Source organism: Chenopodium quinoa, unplaced genomic scaffold (genome assembly GCF_001683475.1).
Source record: "Chenopodium quinoa cultivar QQ74 unplaced genomic scaffold, ASM168347v1, whole genome shotgun sequence".
NCBI lineage: Eukaryota > Viridiplantae > Streptophyta > Magnoliopsida > Caryophyllales > Amaranthaceae > Chenopodium > Chenopodium quinoa.
Genome location: NW_018742890.1, coordinates 21,291 through 38,714, shown reverse-complemented (window position 1 = coordinate 38,714; position 17,424 = coordinate 21,291). Strand labels below are relative to the sequence as shown.

Genomic DNA, 17,424 nt, shown 5'->3' with positions numbered 1-17,424 from the left:
ATCTTTGTTGATGATTACACAGAATAATCAAATTTGGTTCATGTAGTCGACCCACTTATGGGATTAAGGCTTTGATTATATTGCAAGTTATGACACAGTTTACCATGCCACTAACATGTAAATCTCATATAGATCACTCATATATAAAGATCAATTGATTGACATAATATTCAAAGCACATTATGTGAGATATATGCATGCTTAAACTTACATGTTTCTCTGTGACTGTGTTCCAGAAAGTAGCCGCAAGGACATTGCCAGAGTCATCAGCAATCAACCACAGAATCTATCCAGGAGAACACACTATGTTATAGAAACTTATAAATCAGAGGCGTAATTCAAAATTCCATTTCAGGGATACATGCTCAGTTGATCTAATTTTGATTTAAGAGCCAACACATAAATTTATTGACCCAATTGCAGGGCTGCTAAGTTAGCACAAGATCTCAGCCATTCTCAAGGCTGCAGAATAAGAGTAGCGATCAATCCCAACATCATGTGATTGCGTCTCCCCAAAGAACTTTATGGGACCTTCACTCAAGCCATTCTATAGCACAAGATCTCAGCCATTCTCAAGGCTGCAGAATAAGAGTAGCGATCAATCCCAACATCATGTGATTGCGTCTACCCAAAGAACTTTATGGGACCTTCACTCAAGCCATGCTGTGAAAAACCAGTCAAAACAGACTTCCATGAGACAGAACCTTTCAGGTCTATTTATTCAAAACAACCTCAGCAGATTAACCATGACTTTTTCATTAGACTTCATATACATAGCTATCAAAGAATTTGATATTGTCGCAGAACTCTCTAGACTCTAGCCCTCACTTTAATACCAAGCAACGAAAACATTTATCATGGACCTAAAATGACTCTTCAAAACAGGCAGTGATGAACTGATGATACTAGTATACGTATATAAATCAGGTTCAAAACCAATCTTTTGCATATTAAAGAAGAATTTAAGAGCAAGCCTTTCCTTGTTATACAGAAGTTAAGCCTTAACATGTTATTCCCTTCCAGTTACCAAATCATGCACATAAAAAACACCATAGAACACCTTCTCAGCACGTTCCAGCGATCCACACTCAGAATATGATGTATGGAGAGCATTATAAAAACTCAGCCCATGCTTGATGACCAAAGTCACCAAAGAGTGCAATTGCTAATTTGCTCCCACAAATAACCTCACCATTGCAAGCAACCCCGTTGAGAAGTCTACCAAAATGTACTCATCAACCACCGTCTCATGTCGCTGAACAAATCCCAAGTGAGACCAAAATACCAATGTTTACACTCTACAGAACCAGCAATCATACTATTCCAAAAAAACAATATTTCTCCGAGACATTTCATCGAACACTTGGTGTGCGATCCCCAAAAGCCCATATTTTGCATACCCAATTATGGTATTATTTGCAATTCATGTACTTTTCTACAATAACCAACTTTAATTCCAGCATTTTCCAAAATCATCTGATAAATATGATCGTTTTTTTTTATAACCTGCATTTTAAAATTTTGGAGGGGATAATAAAGAGGGAAGAATTAGGGCCCAGATATTTATATACTATTTGGGCCCCCAAAATAAAAGAAATTATTGGGTTTAGCCTAAAGCAAGATTTCCCAAAATTTCTCTCCTCGTTTTCTGCAACTTCTGCTGGTGAATGGTGTTGGCGAAGCAGAATGGTGTTGGCGAAGACAAGCTTATTATTTAAGGTATATATATTTTCTCTCAATTTCCTTTTTTGGGTAGTGTTAGATTTTTCTATTGCTCAATTTTTTAAGGGTTTTAATTAATTATTTGGCTGGATATCAGTATATGGATGTATGAATGTGGATTACTGTTTAGTTTCGTAATTAAATGTGAAATTGTGTAATTTTATAGCTCCATTGTTTCAGCAAACTAAAGTATTCATGTATATTTGTTGAGTATCAACCATTTTGAGTGATAGTTTTTGAGGGGCAAAAAAAGAGAGGGTGATCAAGGTGTCTATTATATTTGTGTTGTGCATAATCAGTGACTGCTCATGGGCCTCATGTACAACTTTCTATTGTTTTATGCTTACTCATGAATCACACTATAACATTATGCAGTTTCTGATGCATGGTATCCTTGTGCTCTTAAGATGAGGAAAAGTTGCTATCTTTTATGGTATTCCCAATAGAGACGACGTGGATCCTGTAGCTCAGAGAATTCAGCATGTGTGAAATCTAAGGGATATTGTGCCTGAAATATGGATGCGTGAATTCGTGAGAATTAGAAAATTTCAAACTTAAATCCTCATTCAAAGTTACCATTGTAACTTTGTATTAGTAATAGATGGAGGTGAAAACAGAAAGAAGTAGGCCGATTGCAGCCTTTATGGCCTTTGGCACCAAGGGTGATGTCTACCCTATTGCCGCAGTAGCTGCAGTTTTTGCCTGTGATCAGAGAAAGTATGAAGTTATTTTCATCAGTCACTCTGCCGATCAGGACTTAGCTGCAAATTTGGCTGTAAGTAATATAAGATATATTCCAATTTCTTCTCCACCGGTTCTTCCTCCTCCAATAAGTTGTGAGAATGATAAGTCTCTCGCTCTGTCATTCTATAGTGAGAAAAACACGGTTACAAGGGAACATAGGCGGGAGTGTCTTACAGTCATGGAAAAGATCTATGGAGATGGCCCGAGCATGAAGGGTGATTTTGTTTTGATCAATTTTTTCGCTTTAGAAGGATGGAGTCTTGCTGAACTGTTTCATGTTCGGTGTGTTGTTGCAGCTCCTTATGTCGTAAATTACACTGCTCCCACTTCGTTTCAGAGGCAGTTCAGGCGAGAACTTCCACTTCTTTACCAGTACCTGATAGAGGCACCTGATAATAAGCTTGGCTGGAAGGATGTAATTCATTGGATGTGGCCACTATTTACTGAAGATTGGGGATCATGGAGGAGCGATGAACTGAATCTTAGCCCTTTGCCTTTTACAGACCCGGTGACGGGTCTTCCTATGTGGCATGAAAGGCTGTCATCTCCCTTACTGTTGTATGGATTCAGCAGAGAGGTTGTTGAGTGTCCTGATTATTGGCCTTCAAATTCTCGCGTTTCTGGGTTTTGGTTTCTCCCTTCCAAGTGGCAGTTTTCATGCAGCAGCTGCAGCGATATGATTGATTCAGGAGGGGAACTCTGTTCGACTCATACAGGGCTACAAAGCTTTCTTGATGCTAATTTATCAATGCCTCTTGTTTTCATAGGTTTGAGCTCAGTTGGTAATTTGGGTTTCTTGAGGAATCCTAGAGCATTGCTTTGCATCTTACAAGCTGCTGTAGAGATCACCAAGTGTAGATTCATCCTTCTGACAGCTAAATATGAACCACTGGATGTGGCTGTTCAAAATTTTGCTGTTGAAGTTGATTCATTAATACTAAGTCAAAGTATCAGTCTAAACTATGGGATTTCTTTGTGCAATGACCATTTATTTTGCTTTTCGGGTTCTGTTCCCTACAGTTGGCTCTTCCAAAAATGTGCAATTGCAATCCATCACGGAGGAAGTGGATCCACTGCAGCTGCACTGAGAGCTGGAATACCTCAAGTTGTATGCCCCTTTATGCTAGATCAATTTTACTGGGCCGAAAGGATGTGCTGGCTTGGAGTAGCTCCTGAACCCTTAGGAAGAAATAAATTGCTTCCCGAAAATTGTGATGACATGAACATCAGGGAAGGTGCTTATGCTTTGAAGAATGCTATAAATCATGCTATGAGTCCTGATATAAAAGCACGAGCTCTAGAGATTTCAGAGAAAATTTCTCAGGAGAATGGAGTCTCAGAGGCTGTCAGAATTCTCACAGAAGAAATAGCTAATGGCAATACTGTAAGTGACTAATTTTGGCACTTTCTATTTATTATAGCCTCCTAGAAGCATATAGTGGATGGTGATGGATATTAGAAGTTGTTCAGCTTTCCTCGTTACATAACATTATTCATTGTGATTGGCATCTCTGAACTGTAATAAGTGCCTATATTAGAATTTTATCTGCGTACACTGTACTGTTAACCTGATGTGTCTAAAAAGGGTTTTAGTTTTTCATGCAAGGTTAGGGAGGGAGTGTCTACTATACTCAACCTTCTCTGTATAACTGCAAAGAAATTTTTTGTAGCCTTATCCTTAAAATTGTTATCTAGTCTAGCAGCATAAAGCAAGGAATCCTAGAGTTGAGTTCCTTATGCTTCGTGTAGGATACTATCTTTCGCCTATGATTCTCCTTTAAGTAAAGTACAATATTGACTTGAATGAGATTGTAGCACAGAGGAGTGACTACTGAGCTTCTTCATAAAAAATGGAAAAAAAAAAAAATGAATACATTACAACATGAAATAAGGCCACATATAAAGGTGGGATTGTCTGGTAATAATTATGGAGTTTGTGTGTTTGGAAGACAATGTTTATTAGAATTAGTTGTAAATGATGATTAAAATTTATAAATCCAATGTAATCTAAAGTTGAAAATTTCCAATTATATACTCTTTTATCCATCATTTATTGAACTGCAATTGTTGTAGCCCCTTGTAGGGTATCATTTTTAGAAAGAACAAAGAAGTGAATATATTGAAGGAAAACAATAAACTGGAATATTGTATTTAAGAAAGAAAATTTATATGCAATAAATACAGTCTAAATGCTCAAATTGGAGCTAAAGAAACACTTCAATGAATATCTTGCCACACCATAGTTCACTATCATCTTCCATGCTCATCCATTTATCCTTGAACAAATTTGTCGTACCTCCCCTTCGCCATCAGTCTTAACTCCTATACTGCTGAGCTTCAAAAATGATTCACTCCATCCTCCGTAGAAACTGTTCAAGTCACTAGCAAATTGCTCAATCAAGTTTTTTGTTCTTTGGTCATTGAACAGGACTGAGTCAGTTTGGAGCAGTCCTTTTTTCTCCATGAGATTTTTGTAGTATTGATTGTCGAATGAGAAGGCTGTCTTGGGGTCGAAGTTAACAGTTTCTGATGTGCTTGATGCACATTTTTTAGCTAATTTTTCCGCATAGTCTTTGTCTAGTGATGAATCAACAGAAGTGAGGTTGCCCTTTGAACTAACTTGAAACCGGTCACTGAAAGCGTTACAATGTGCTGACCCGATGGTGTGTGCACCTGCAACATTAAATTTATTAATGTGATGCATATGTATATATGTACGTTTGGGTAGTAATGGTGGAGGGAAGGGAAGGGGAGGGAACCAGAGAGAAGTAGGCTTGCGTTTTCCTCCAAATCTTTCCAATTTTAAAAGTATTTTGTTTGTTTATTTGGGGGGGGGGGGGTGGTTTCAATATCTCTATTTCCCGTTCTTTCTCTCGTCCCTAATCCATATCTTAACAAAATAAAATGAATCTATTAGTGCATCACTCTGCTTTCCTTTCTCTTCTATATGTCTCTCATTCTAAGTACCTTACCAATGATTTATATTGTATCTCTTGTTAGGAAAAATTTAACTTCTACATTGACCCTTGGATTGAGCTCTATGGCTAGGACTTAAGAGAGACTAAATCAATGGGGTTGCCACAGACCTGAGAACAAACCTTCAGCAGAAGCTCATAAATAGTTTTGTAAAATTATGCTGGGAGAACAGACCGATGGACTTCTTTTGAATTTGAATTTGAATTGCCATCTATTTTCAGGCTTAGGTAGATCAATGCAATTCGAGCTCGAGCTAAATGACCTCGCTCGTGATATATATATCATGTGCTTATTATTACTTGACATAGAGTTAATTGAGGCATTATTGAGGGCTGTTTTAGATCATGAGTCCAGAGGTACAAGCAGCAATTTACTTTGGCTTGCCTTGACTGGTGAGCCAATCTTTTTTGGACCACTTATCCTTCATAAATAAACATACTTCTCAACTGTTCTTGGCTTATTGCCTTTATTTTGCTAATCTACCTTAATCAGAAATATAATTTCATTTTAGGAAAGCATTTTCAGCAATTTGTACCTGATAAAATGACTAGATCAGTCAAACTCAATCCTTTAGAGCTGAAAATCTTAGCCATATCATCCACCGTGAAACTCGTGTCAACGATGTTAGGCCTGACATTCGATATCATAGAAACCATTCCGTCTTTCCTACCAGTCGGCATCTGAATATCTGGCCCTCCAGCCTGTTATCAGAAATTCACATCACAAAATGTAAACAACTAAAAAAGTGTGTGTTTTCACCAAAAAAAAAAAAAAAATACTAAAAGTGTGTGTGTATGCGCGCGCGCATGCGCAAACTCGAGAAAAAAGGGTAGGTTTTATGGTACCATGACAACAGCATCTCTAGCAGCCAGTGCAAGAATATCAGCACATGAAACAGTTCCAGGGCAGAACAATTCTAGCTCTCTTTTAGCCGTCTCTATTACTTCAAATCCTCCGAGAGATTTATTTGCAGGATCTGCTTTCTCTGTTCCATCCCCTTCTACTAGTACTGATGCATCACAACCCTGCAAGAACATAGCTATAATATAGACATAATTACCTTTTAAGCCTTCTTTAGCCCCTAATTTTCTACTTTTAGTAATACAAATTGTGAAATACATGAAAAATTAGGCATTGATTAAGGTGAAAGGAACAGAATATAAATCTCAAATGCAGTCATTTATCAAGAGAATGTTCCAATTAGCATTTAATTATCTAACATCTATTAAATGGCTTTTCTTAGGAAGCTGCCGCCACTTTAAGTATAATATACAGATAGATAGATAGATAGATACAAAAGACGAGACTCACGTTGACAAAGCAGTCATGGAAGAGCAAGCGAAGAAGTTTTCCCGGAACAGTCGGATCAGTAGAAGCAGCTGATCTTACAGCATCCCGAACTACAAACTCGACACCCGGGCACGACAATGCATAGAATTCAAAGGAGAATCCATGAATATAACAAGGAAACAATCCTAAAACAAGGATTAAAACCAAGAATGTTGGTTTTTGAAGGTAATTAGCTTCAACAGGTACATTAATCATTTTGTATACCATTCCCAAGTCAATGTAGCATAAATTATAAACTCTTACTCTCTTTATATATACAATTTTTGTATGTCAGAACTGTATGCAATGTAACATGCAGCTTGTTTTATGTATTTATAGAAGGTGAGAAAGAAAGTTCAAAGAAAGCTTATTTATTGATTTAAAGTTGCATTTATTATCTTTTTGGAGTTGATAGGTAGGAAGCTGAAGAAAGAGGGCTGTAAATTTTTATGGAGACACTGACAATTTAGAGGGCTGATGAATAATACAGAGCTGGCAGAAGGAATTAATGGTGGGTTTTCATACCAATGCTTTTACAGGTTGTGTTAGTAGTGTGTTACTACTGTGATGTCCAACTACCCTAACCAAATTACTGGTATGTATACATGTTTATTATGATAGGTAGAATTTGCATGATTTTTGGGTTACTTGATGTTGAAAGTTCATGGTTTTTGTTTGGTTTAAGTTTTTGCTGCTCTCATCTTCTGGATCTTAGGGTATTATAGTCTTAAATCATCTAATCTTTACTAAAGAGACAGTTATACTAAGGATTTGCTGAAAATTTTTCCGGAATAATTTTGACTCATTGACTTACATTTATTATTTGTAGGATAGTGAGTATAATGATATAACTCCGTTTCTTTGAGCTGTTTTTGTTTGGAATGTTTAATATGAAGAGGGAAACTTTAATCGTAAGTATCCTTTAAAATAAAAATACGTGTGAGATATTCTTAAATTAGTTTCGACGTGTGATTCAAAATATGAACTCTTACTATTATTTTTTGCTTCATATGTGTAATACTTATCTAAATTTATTGATGCTTAGATATGTGCTTTATAATTGAATAAAAGATACTTGTAATTAGAAAATAAAAGGAAAAAATAAGGTAGAGAAACAAAGTGTGATTAATTGGTTACAGTTGACATATTTTGACTCATATAGTATAAGCTATAAATTAAATGCTTGTTGTTACTTTTTTTTTCTTAAATAAATAAATAAATGCTGTTTGTTATTTATTTTACTTGTATTTTTTTTTATACTTTAAATTTAGAATAAAGGCTGCTTGAAATGGTGAGGTGTTGTAGGCTTAAGTGAGTTAACTCAACATTTGTGCTCTGGACTAGTAAATTTAGAATAATTTTTTTTTTGACTAGTAGATATACAAACCAACGGAGTTGTTTTTTATTTTTATTTTTAAGGAACATACCAACAGAGTATGACTATGGGCCGTTACTGTTAACTTAGTGAAGTATAACTTGAGGTTCAGGCTCAATGCGTAATAATTCATTGAGGTTTAGGTTCAAAGCATAATTATTTGTGGTTGATGTAAAAGTTGAAGTTGAGGTTGACTGACTTTGGGGTTCGAAAGAGCTGTGAATTGGCAGCTACCAATTTTGACTAGACTTGATGGAAGTCTTTTATGAGGACTTTAGACATTGATGCTTTGCAATTTGCAGTCGTTTTGTTTCTCCTAGAGACTAAAAATAATTTTCCTAAACTTTGTGCATATCCTCGGTATTGTTTGGTTGCAAACGTAAAATGGGAGATTTGAAAATTAATAGGAATTGATCAGAAGGGTAGTTATTTGGTTAAAAAAATAAAAGAGAGAATTGAGAATTCACGAAAATTTTAACTTTCCACAAAACATGAAAACTAAATTACCAAGGCTTATTTTCTTTCAAAAAAAAATTACCAAGGTTCTTTAAGAAACCAAAATTCATAGAAATTTCAATTTCCCATATTACCAACTGAACACATTTAGGAAATTCTTAAGAATTTATTAAAAAATTAACTTCCGTAAATAATTTTTATAGGAATTTAATTCTCAGATCGAACAATACTCTATTGTTCCAATTATTACTAAATGGTAGGAGTAGTTTGGAAATTGGTACTAGCAAACAGGAAGTCAATGGAGTATAGGGTCTTTGGCCTATTACTTAGTGGGGTCCAGAAAAGCTGTGATGCATTTATAAATCTAGGTGGTCAAGTTGATAGTTGTGATGATTTCTTGATGGAATCTTAAAGCTGCAACTACTGAGTAGTATTTATCTTCTCTCTTTGTTCCTTTATTTCCCAGTTTTATATTTCTGTAATTTGAAATTAAAATGAAAAGAGGTGGTTGTTGGTGTTCTTGTTGAAGCTAAGGAAATGTCAACTGTCGGAGAAGTCGATTCTAAAGGTCACTTGGAATTGTGGGAGGATCCAGAGGCATGGATTAAAGATAACCCTGCTTCTCGTAAATCTATCCAATTTGACTTCTTTAACTCTCTCTCACTGTAAGTCCCTTGTTGAATTGCCGGAAAATATAGGCCAATTGGCGAGCCTTACCCATCTCGGGCTTTATTGTTTCGAGAACATAAAGTTCCTTCCTGATAGCATTGTAAATCTATCCAATTTGACTTCCTTAACTCTCTCTTCCTGTAAGTCCCTTGTTGAATTGCCGGAAAATATAGGCCAATTGGCGAGTCTTACCCATCTCGATCTTACTTTTTGCGAGAACATTAAGTCCCTTCCTACGAGTATTGCTAATCTACCCAAGTTGACTTCTTTATCTCTCTCCTCTGAATTACCTTCTAATTTGGGACACTTTAAAAAATGCCTTTCCCATTTATCTCTTCATCATTGTGATTGGGAAGAATTACTAGCAACTGTATTTCAGTTGGGGAGCCTTACCCATCTCGAGCTTTATTCTTGCGATAACATAAAGTGCCTTCCTAATAGCATTGCAAATCTATCCAATTTGACTTCTTTAAGTCTCTATTCCTGTCATTCCCTTGTTGAATTGCCGGCAAATGTAGGGCAGTTGGTGAGCCTTACCCATTTCGAACTTAGAATTTGCAAGAACATAAAGTCACTTCCTATGAGCATTGCAAATATATCCAAGTTGACATCCTTATATCTCGGAACCTGTGATTTCCTCACTGAGTTACCTTCAAATCTAGGACAAATGAAGAGTCTTTCTCATCTGCAGCTTAATTATTGCAACAATATCAAGTCCCTACCTGATAGCATGAAATATTTATGCTGCTTGGATACTTTATACATCTCCAATTGTTATTCCCTCACACAATTGCCAATCAATCTGAATGCATTGCACCTTAAGCTTATAAATTGTTGCCCCCTCTTCCTTCCTACTGGCCTAATCAACCTAAAGTACTTGAGAGTTACTGTCTGTAACTGCTCTGATGAATCTTTTGCAAATTTGAAGGATCCATACAGCCTACAACACCTCTCCATTTCAGGTTGCTTTAGGCATAACCATCATAATATAATAAAAGTACCGGCCCGTTTGAATCAATTTGTCAACCTTCAGGTTCTCTCTCTTCATGATGGTATAAGGTTTGTTGAATTGCCGGCAAATTTGGATGGGTTGGCCCATTTATGTCTTCTTGATATTCGATTTTCCAGTATCAAGTGTCTTCCTTGGAGCATCACGAAGCTACGCAAACTCCAACATCTAATGTTGCCCGTATATTTCAGACTCGAAACGTTGCCATATGAATTGAATAATTCGGTCATCGTTTCTGTTGACGAAAGGCATGTTCGCAAATCCTGGGAGGTACTTAAAACAGAGATAGGAGAATTGCCTATTCCTTTTGGTGGAGTTAAGGATTACATTGCCAATGCTTTTAATTTTACAGTTTTACTCTAAATTTGTTTGTTTTGGTTGACGTAGTAGTTATACTATGTAATAATCAAGCTTATCTCTTCTCTCCCCTCCTACAATGGCAGAAATAGGAAATGATGCAGCTCAAAATCCCTCTATCATATCTCCTCCTGGTTATCTCCGATTGGAGGAGGATGATCCTTCGCAATGGATTATTAACAACAGAAATTTACTCATGTTGGTTCAATTTTTGGACTTGAAAAATGTTAAGGAGTTAACAGATTCCATAATGCAATTCAGTGAGCTCACACACCTCTATCTCTACTTCACTGATGATATTTACCTCCCGGATAACTACTTTGTCACATTCACAAGGCTTACACATCTCTCTCTCGATTTTTCTCTGGTTGAAATTGATGAGTCCGTTATTCACAGCTTGAGCAAGCTATCCAATTTACGAACACTACATCTGCGTTCGCTTGAAAGTGAATTACCAGAAAATTTTAATATGCCTGTCAGCCTCAAACATCTCTCTTTATCATCTTGCAATATGAGGCCACTTTATGATAGCTTGGAAAAGTTAACTAACTTAAGGAGTCTGGATCTCAATTCCTGTTACTCTTGCGAGTCATTGCCACCATGTATGTATATTCACAAACTCAGGCTTGTGGATTGCTCCTTCAAGTCACTTGACTCACTTCCTATTGGCCTAGATTACTCCGGAGGCAATCCTGGAATTGTTGCCTAGATTTGTCAATGCTGCAGAGAAACATGATGGTTAGTTTGCCTAGATTTGTTAGATGCTTCATGCTTAGTTACTTTCTTAGTTTTCCAACCTTGTTTGTTTAATGATTCAAGTTCTTTTATCTGGTTAGTGCACTCTTGCTTACCTTCACCTAGAAAGTTAATGAAGACAATGGGAAATTTAGGTTGTTGAGTTTTGTGATCCTAGTTATGTTAGAACTTTTGTTTACTTGCCAAACACAGCTTTATGAATTTCAAACTGTTAATAGTACTGTACTTTGTTATTTGTCTTCCTTGTATCATTACCATGCTGTGTCGAAGTTGACAGCTTAAGATTTTTTTTGCAGAATATAATTCGCCCAAGGAAATGCCGGACAATATAAATGTCGTTCATCCATGGCTGAACTATCACTGTAGCAAGCAGTTCCCTCCTAGAGATCTAATAAAGGTTGAGCACTTAAATATATCACTCTGCAAATGCTCAAAAGAATTGCTTGCGAATTTGAAAGAGTCAATGAACCTACTGCACCTTGCCATTAAGGATTGCTCTCAGCATCATGTAAAAAAGTTTCCCACGAATTTTAATGAGTTAGCAAATCTTAATCTTAAGACACTTTCTATTTGGTGTATCCACATCAAGTCCCTTCCTAGCTTCGCAGGACTTTGCAGCCTATTAAAATTATACATTGGAGGAGTCAGCCATTTAGCCCCAAGGCTTGAAAAGTTGCCTGCAAATTTGGATAATTTGGACAAATTATTGGTTGTTGACATTCATGATACCAAAATCAAGTGTCTTCCTTGGAGCATCAAGAATCTTCAGAAGTTGCGATTTCTAAACTTGCCGCTGGGTTTCAGACTCGAAACATTGTCATGTCAATTGATTGAGTCTGTCGTAATTACTGTAGACTGTATGCACGTTCGAAAAACCTGGAAAGAACTCAAAACTGAGATGGGGCTATTATCATTTCGTGGTGTTGGAGGTAAGTGTTTCAAACATTACTTATATCTATGACAATTTTATGTTGTCAATTATTATTCTCTTCTTAAAATCCCTTTCTGCTAATTTACAGTACATAAGTTACTAATATGCCAAAGTATACAAAAGGAAAGGTTAAAGTCTGGATATATATTTATCTTTTTATTTATTTTTTAGCAAATTCTCCTGGATTGCAATTTTTGTATGTTTTGCTTTAGATCCTCTATTTAATTAATTGTGCTGCTGCTTCTCAGTCATCCTCCTAATGAAGTTCATAATTTTTCAACTATACCTTCTTCTGGTTATCTCCCATTGAAGGAGGATCCTGGGCTATGGATTATGAAAAACTATGATTTATGTGTGTCGGTATGTAGCTTGGAGTTAGAATTGCCGGTTTTTTTGCCGAAGATAGGAGATTCCATAGGGGAGCTGCCTAAGCTCACCTACCTCTATATCTCTGGTAATATTAATCTCGACTTGAAGCCCCTCTCTGGCATAAGCAAGACACTTAGACATCTTTCTCTTCAGCATTGTAACATTGAGCTCCTTTCTACTAGCCTCAGAAAGCTATCCAACTTGGAGTTTCTATGCCTAGATTTAGGGGACACAAACTTGCCATCAAATTTGGATCTGTTGGTCAACCTTAAACACCTTTCTCTACGTCATGGCAGTAAACATTCTAATATTAATAGCCTGGCTAGGTTGTCCAACTTGAAAGCTTTGGATCTCTTTCAATGTGATCTCGAATCATTACCTACAAATTTGAAACTTGCTGAGCTTAAGCTTTCTGGTTCCATCATCAAATCACTTCCTACAAGTCTTCATCGCTTGGAAATCTTGCACGACAAAGGAAGATGCGAAAATACAAAATGTGATGTAGCCTCATTAAATTTGAAACAGTTAATCAATATTGAGAAACTTTCGGTTACATGCTACTCCATGAAGTTGCTTCCCAGCATAGAAAGACTGCAAAACCTGGAAGAATTGCAACTTAAAGATTGTTCCAGCCTTGAAGCATTGCCGAATTATCTGGGTAAATTGGTCAAGTTGTGCACTCTGGATATTAGTGGTACAAGAATCAAGTCACTTCCCAATAGCATCACAAAGCTATCCAATTTGGAGCACTTGATCCTTCCAAAATGTTTCCAACAGGACAGCTCTCTTAAGTATCCTAATAAAGGGTTCATTAATGTTACTATTGATGATATAGTTGAACTGTATATCAATCACATGAATTATGATGATGATGGTTATGAAACCTCAATGGAAACCAGCAATGAAGGCAATGGGACCGATCTAGATTCCATAGAGGGACATAATGAAGCAATTTCAAAAGAACTGGAAGAGGGTTCAATTAATGTGCAAACATCACCACACAAAGTACATGTTATTCCAATTCTTGAAGGTACGTACGTGCTATTTAGTCCCCTGATGTAGTTTCATACATCACCATTTTTTATATTGCAATTTCTTTATCTCTAATGAGAAATCCCCTGATCAAGCTGTAAGTGCTTGTGTGATTCTACTCTTCTGGTAACAGCAGAAAGCCTCAATATGAGGTATAGCAGGGTTCTCTTCATTGTGCTAGTAAGCAATTTTATTTCTCCGTGCAAACAGATTTTTGTTCTAGTAGGAGTGAAACTCCAAATCCAGAAGGTGAGAGCATCCCTGCTATACGAAATGATCAAAATGACATTACCACTATGCTAATTGAGCAAGATAATGGTGAGAACAGTCATCATGATTTAGAAAATGGGCAGAAACAGGTCCCTCAACACAATAAGGTGGAGAGAAATAATAGAACTGAAATTTCTGAAGAGAAGCTACAACAATGCTGGTCCGAAAACCCGATGTCACTACAAGAAACTGCAGAAAAAATATTTGGAGGTATCATGATCGCATTTTGTTTGTATTAGAATTGTTAATTTTCTGAGACCTGCATTTACATACTCTTGCCAAAATCTGTTTATTCATTGAAGTTTTAATTTCTATTGATGCCACTGATATGTCAAAAGGAATAATAATGCTGTATTCAATGCAAAACTTCAATTGAGAACTTTTTCCTAGAGCAAAGTTATAAAAACATTGAGTAATGTTGTGTCATGTGCGGAGTAACATAAGCAATTGAGTAAATTTACATCATGGACACTAAGCAATTATTTTATTTATTTATTTATTTTTTTTTTTGTTGACAAAAATGGACACTAAGCAAATTTAGATGTTCATTATGTGAAATTTTGATCCCTGCCTTTTAACAATTTCAAGCAAACTCTTATTAACAATGTGCGAACCTCTAATTATATATGTTTGTTTACTTATTGTCTTCATTGATGTTAATTGTCTCTTTGAACTTTTATAAATAGTGTGGTCACATTTATACTCGTGAAAATATTTGTTTACCTATATTCCCTAATTAATGTTAATGGTCAATAACTAAATTTGTGGTTATGACTTTAAAAGGATGGTTTTTAAAAATTAATTTATCATTAAGACTGAGATAGACATCCTGTCATCCCGATGATTTCCATAAAACAATTAACTGCTTGAGCTTCTTTATCATACTTGACGACAATATGCAGTCTCGAGGTCTACAATGAAGCGAAGATTGAAAGACTTGAAGCTGGTGTGGCCATCAAGCAAAAAAGGAAAGCAACATCTTGATGATGCAAAGAAGAGGAAACATAATAGTAAAGCACCATTTGGCAGTGATTCCACACAGCAGAATTTGGTGATTCCTACTAATTCAACAGCTCAAGCAAAAATTGTTGGGGGGCGTATAATAGGAGCAAACCAGCTTACGTTGCCAAATCATGGGTCATCCAACTCCGATGTTGTTGGCAACTTGGCCCCGGACACAATAGTGGAAAGCGTTAGAGGGAACTTAATGGATACTCAAGGCAATATGGATAGTCAGCATGGCGAAGAGCATTATTTGGATGGTGCAAATGACCAAGGGCATTTGGAGGGTGTTTTGCATTCAACTGAAAGTAATCGCGCTGCAACACTAGAAGAAACTTTCGATCCAATGGTAATTGAAAGCCATATGGATACCCATCAACAAGCTCAAGGGCATTTGGAGGGTGCTCTTCATTCAACTGAAAGTAATCGCGCTGCAACACTAGAAGAAACTTTCGACCCAATGGTAATTGGAAGCCATATGGATATCCAGCAACAAGTCCAAGGGCATCTAGAAGGCGCTCTTCATACAACTGAAAGTTCAGGCACTATTGTTGTAAAAGCCACTTACAAGGAGCATTCAGTGAGAATTGTATTCTCTTTGACTTTACCGATTAATCAACTAATTGAAGAAACAGGCATGAAGTTCCAACTTGCTTTGAACAAATATAGATTGTTTTATCAAGATGAAGATAAAGCGTGGATGATGCTGACTAGTGTGGAAGATTTGAAGTATGCTTCGAATGTTGCTGAATCATTGGGAACCAAGTTTGTTAGATTGTCTGTTATTGACTATGTTGTTTAATACTGTAAAACTATTGCTTATAGTTGACATATTTTGACTCATGTAATTAAATGTTGTTACTCCGTGTTACTTTTTCCCTTCTTAAAAGTAGGAATAGTAATGTGAGGATTAATAAGAGAGAAGTAAAAGGAGGGAAGAAAATAAGATTTCCATTATTTTCTAAAGGAAAATATTTTCCACCGTATGTATTTAGAGAGTGATGAAATGGGAGATATCATAAAAGTATAAATCTTATGAATATAGAGAGATAAAATAAATATTACGAAGTACAAGCTTAGAGAATCAGAGTGTAGAGGAAAATGAGTCTTGTTATTCTCACACAAAGATGTTAATTATGGGTCAGGTCATTTCTGGTTGTTTTGTGTTTTGAGTCTGTAGGGTTAAGATCGGGTTGCGTCACTTTGGGTTTCGGGTCGCTTTGGGTATCGAGTTAATTTGGGTATAAGATCAATTTCGGGTTAACATTTTTGGGTTAATTTCGGGTCATGGATCGGGTTAGGATTGCCGGGTCAATGTCGGGTGAATGGGTAATTATTTAGTGAGGTCCAAGTTTTTTTTATTTTTTTTTTTATTTTTCAAGGTTCAGGTTCAATACACAACTAGTTTTTATTTCATTATTTTTTTTTTAAGAAAATAAGGTTCAGGTTCAATATACTTCGTACAACTTAGTGAACTAGGGTTGATTGTGGGGTCCAGAATAGCTGTGCTGCATTATTAATCTGATAATCTCTATGGGTTGTTCATCAATCCCTATCCACCTCACTTTTTTTTTTTTTTTTTTTTGGGGGGGGGGGGCGGTGGGAAGAAATAGGAGAATAATGTAGGTTCAGGCTCAAAGTTTTTATAAATTGGTAGCTGCTTCTCAATTCTCATATACTAGTACAGTACGTATTCAATATTTCATTCAAATCCTGAAAGTTAGAGTATCCCTGCTATACAAAGTGACTCTTCAACTATGGAAAGTGAACAAGGAAATTATGAGCATGAGCAGAACCAAACCCTTCAAAATGACATCAAGGGTTACAAAAGAAAAGAAATTTCACTAGAGACGCTTCAATCATTTTGGTCCAAAAATATGACATTCCAAGAAGCTGCAGAACAAGTTGGAGGTATGTTACTTTATGATTAAAAATTTTGGTCCTAGAACAAATTTATGTTATGTGCTTTTAATTCCATGAATTTGTTCAGCAAATTGTAGTTAAATAAAAATAGTTTATGTTTTGATTCTTGGTCTTTCTTAAATGACCACAATTTGCAGTCTCGAGGTGTACAATGAAGCGAAGATTGACAGAATTGAAGCTGGTGTGGCCATCAAGCAAAAAAAGGAAGCAACATCTTGATGATGATGCAAAGAAGAGGAAACACGATAGTAAAGCACCATTTGGAAGTGATTCCACAACACATCAGAATTTGGTGAATCCTTCTAATTCAACTGCTCACGCGGATATTGTGGGGAAGGGTATAACTGGATGCGACCGGCATATGTTGCCAAATCATGTATCATCCAACTCCAACGCTGTTGGCAACTTGACCATGGACACAAGAGTGGAAAACGTTAGGGAGAACTTAATGGATAATCAACGTTCTGAAGAGCATTAGAATGGATGATGCTGACTAGTGGAAGA

General features: G+C 36.4%; 4 protein-coding genes across 4 annotated transcripts; 3 read left to right on the top strand and 1 right to left on the bottom strand.

The window, feature by feature from the left end:
- The first annotated feature begins 202 nt into the window (after positions 1-202).
- LOC110726875 (sterol 3-beta-glucosyltransferase UGT80B1-like) lies at positions 203-6,786 on the top strand. The gene is made up of 3 exons (XM_021906393.1): positions 203-1,719; positions 2,098-3,850; positions 6,686-6,786. Exons 2-3 carry the CDS (start codon positions 2,324-2,326, stop codon positions 6,719-6,721), a joined length of 1,563 nt encoding a protein of 520 aa, XP_021762085.1. The 5' UTR covers positions 203-1,719; positions 2,098-2,323; the 3' UTR covers positions 6,722-6,786.
- LOC110726876 (peroxidase 18-like) lies at positions 3,893-7,165 on the bottom strand. The gene is made up of 4 exons (XM_021906394.1): positions 6,754-7,165; positions 6,288-6,467; positions 5,978-6,143; positions 3,893-5,139 (listed from the first exon to the last, which is right to left on the bottom strand). The coding sequence occupies exons 1-4, from the start codon at positions 6,997-6,999 to the stop codon at positions 4,730-4,732; spliced, it is 1,002 nt and encodes a 333-aa protein (XP_021762086.1). The 5' UTR covers positions 7,000-7,165; the 3' UTR covers positions 3,893-4,729.
- Positions 7,166-8,855: 1,690 nt separating this feature from the next.
- Positions 8,856-11,374, top strand: LOC110726945 (probable leucine-rich repeat receptor-like protein kinase At1g35710). Its single transcript, XM_021906488.1, has 3 exons — positions 8,856-8,978; positions 9,105-10,596; positions 10,724-11,374. Exons 1-3 carry the CDS (start codon positions 8,856-8,858, stop codon positions 11,344-11,346), a joined length of 2,238 nt encoding a protein of 745 aa, XP_021762180.1. The 3' UTR covers positions 11,347-11,374.
- Positions 11,375-15,823: 4,449 nt separating this feature from the next.
- LOC110726877 lies at positions 15,824-17,424 on the top strand. Its single transcript, XM_021906395.1, has 2 exons — positions 15,824-16,908; positions 17,058-17,424. Exons 1-2 carry the CDS (start codon positions 16,755-16,757, stop codon positions 17,396-17,398), a joined length of 495 nt encoding a protein of 164 aa, XP_021762087.1. The 5' UTR covers positions 15,824-16,754; the 3' UTR covers positions 17,399-17,424.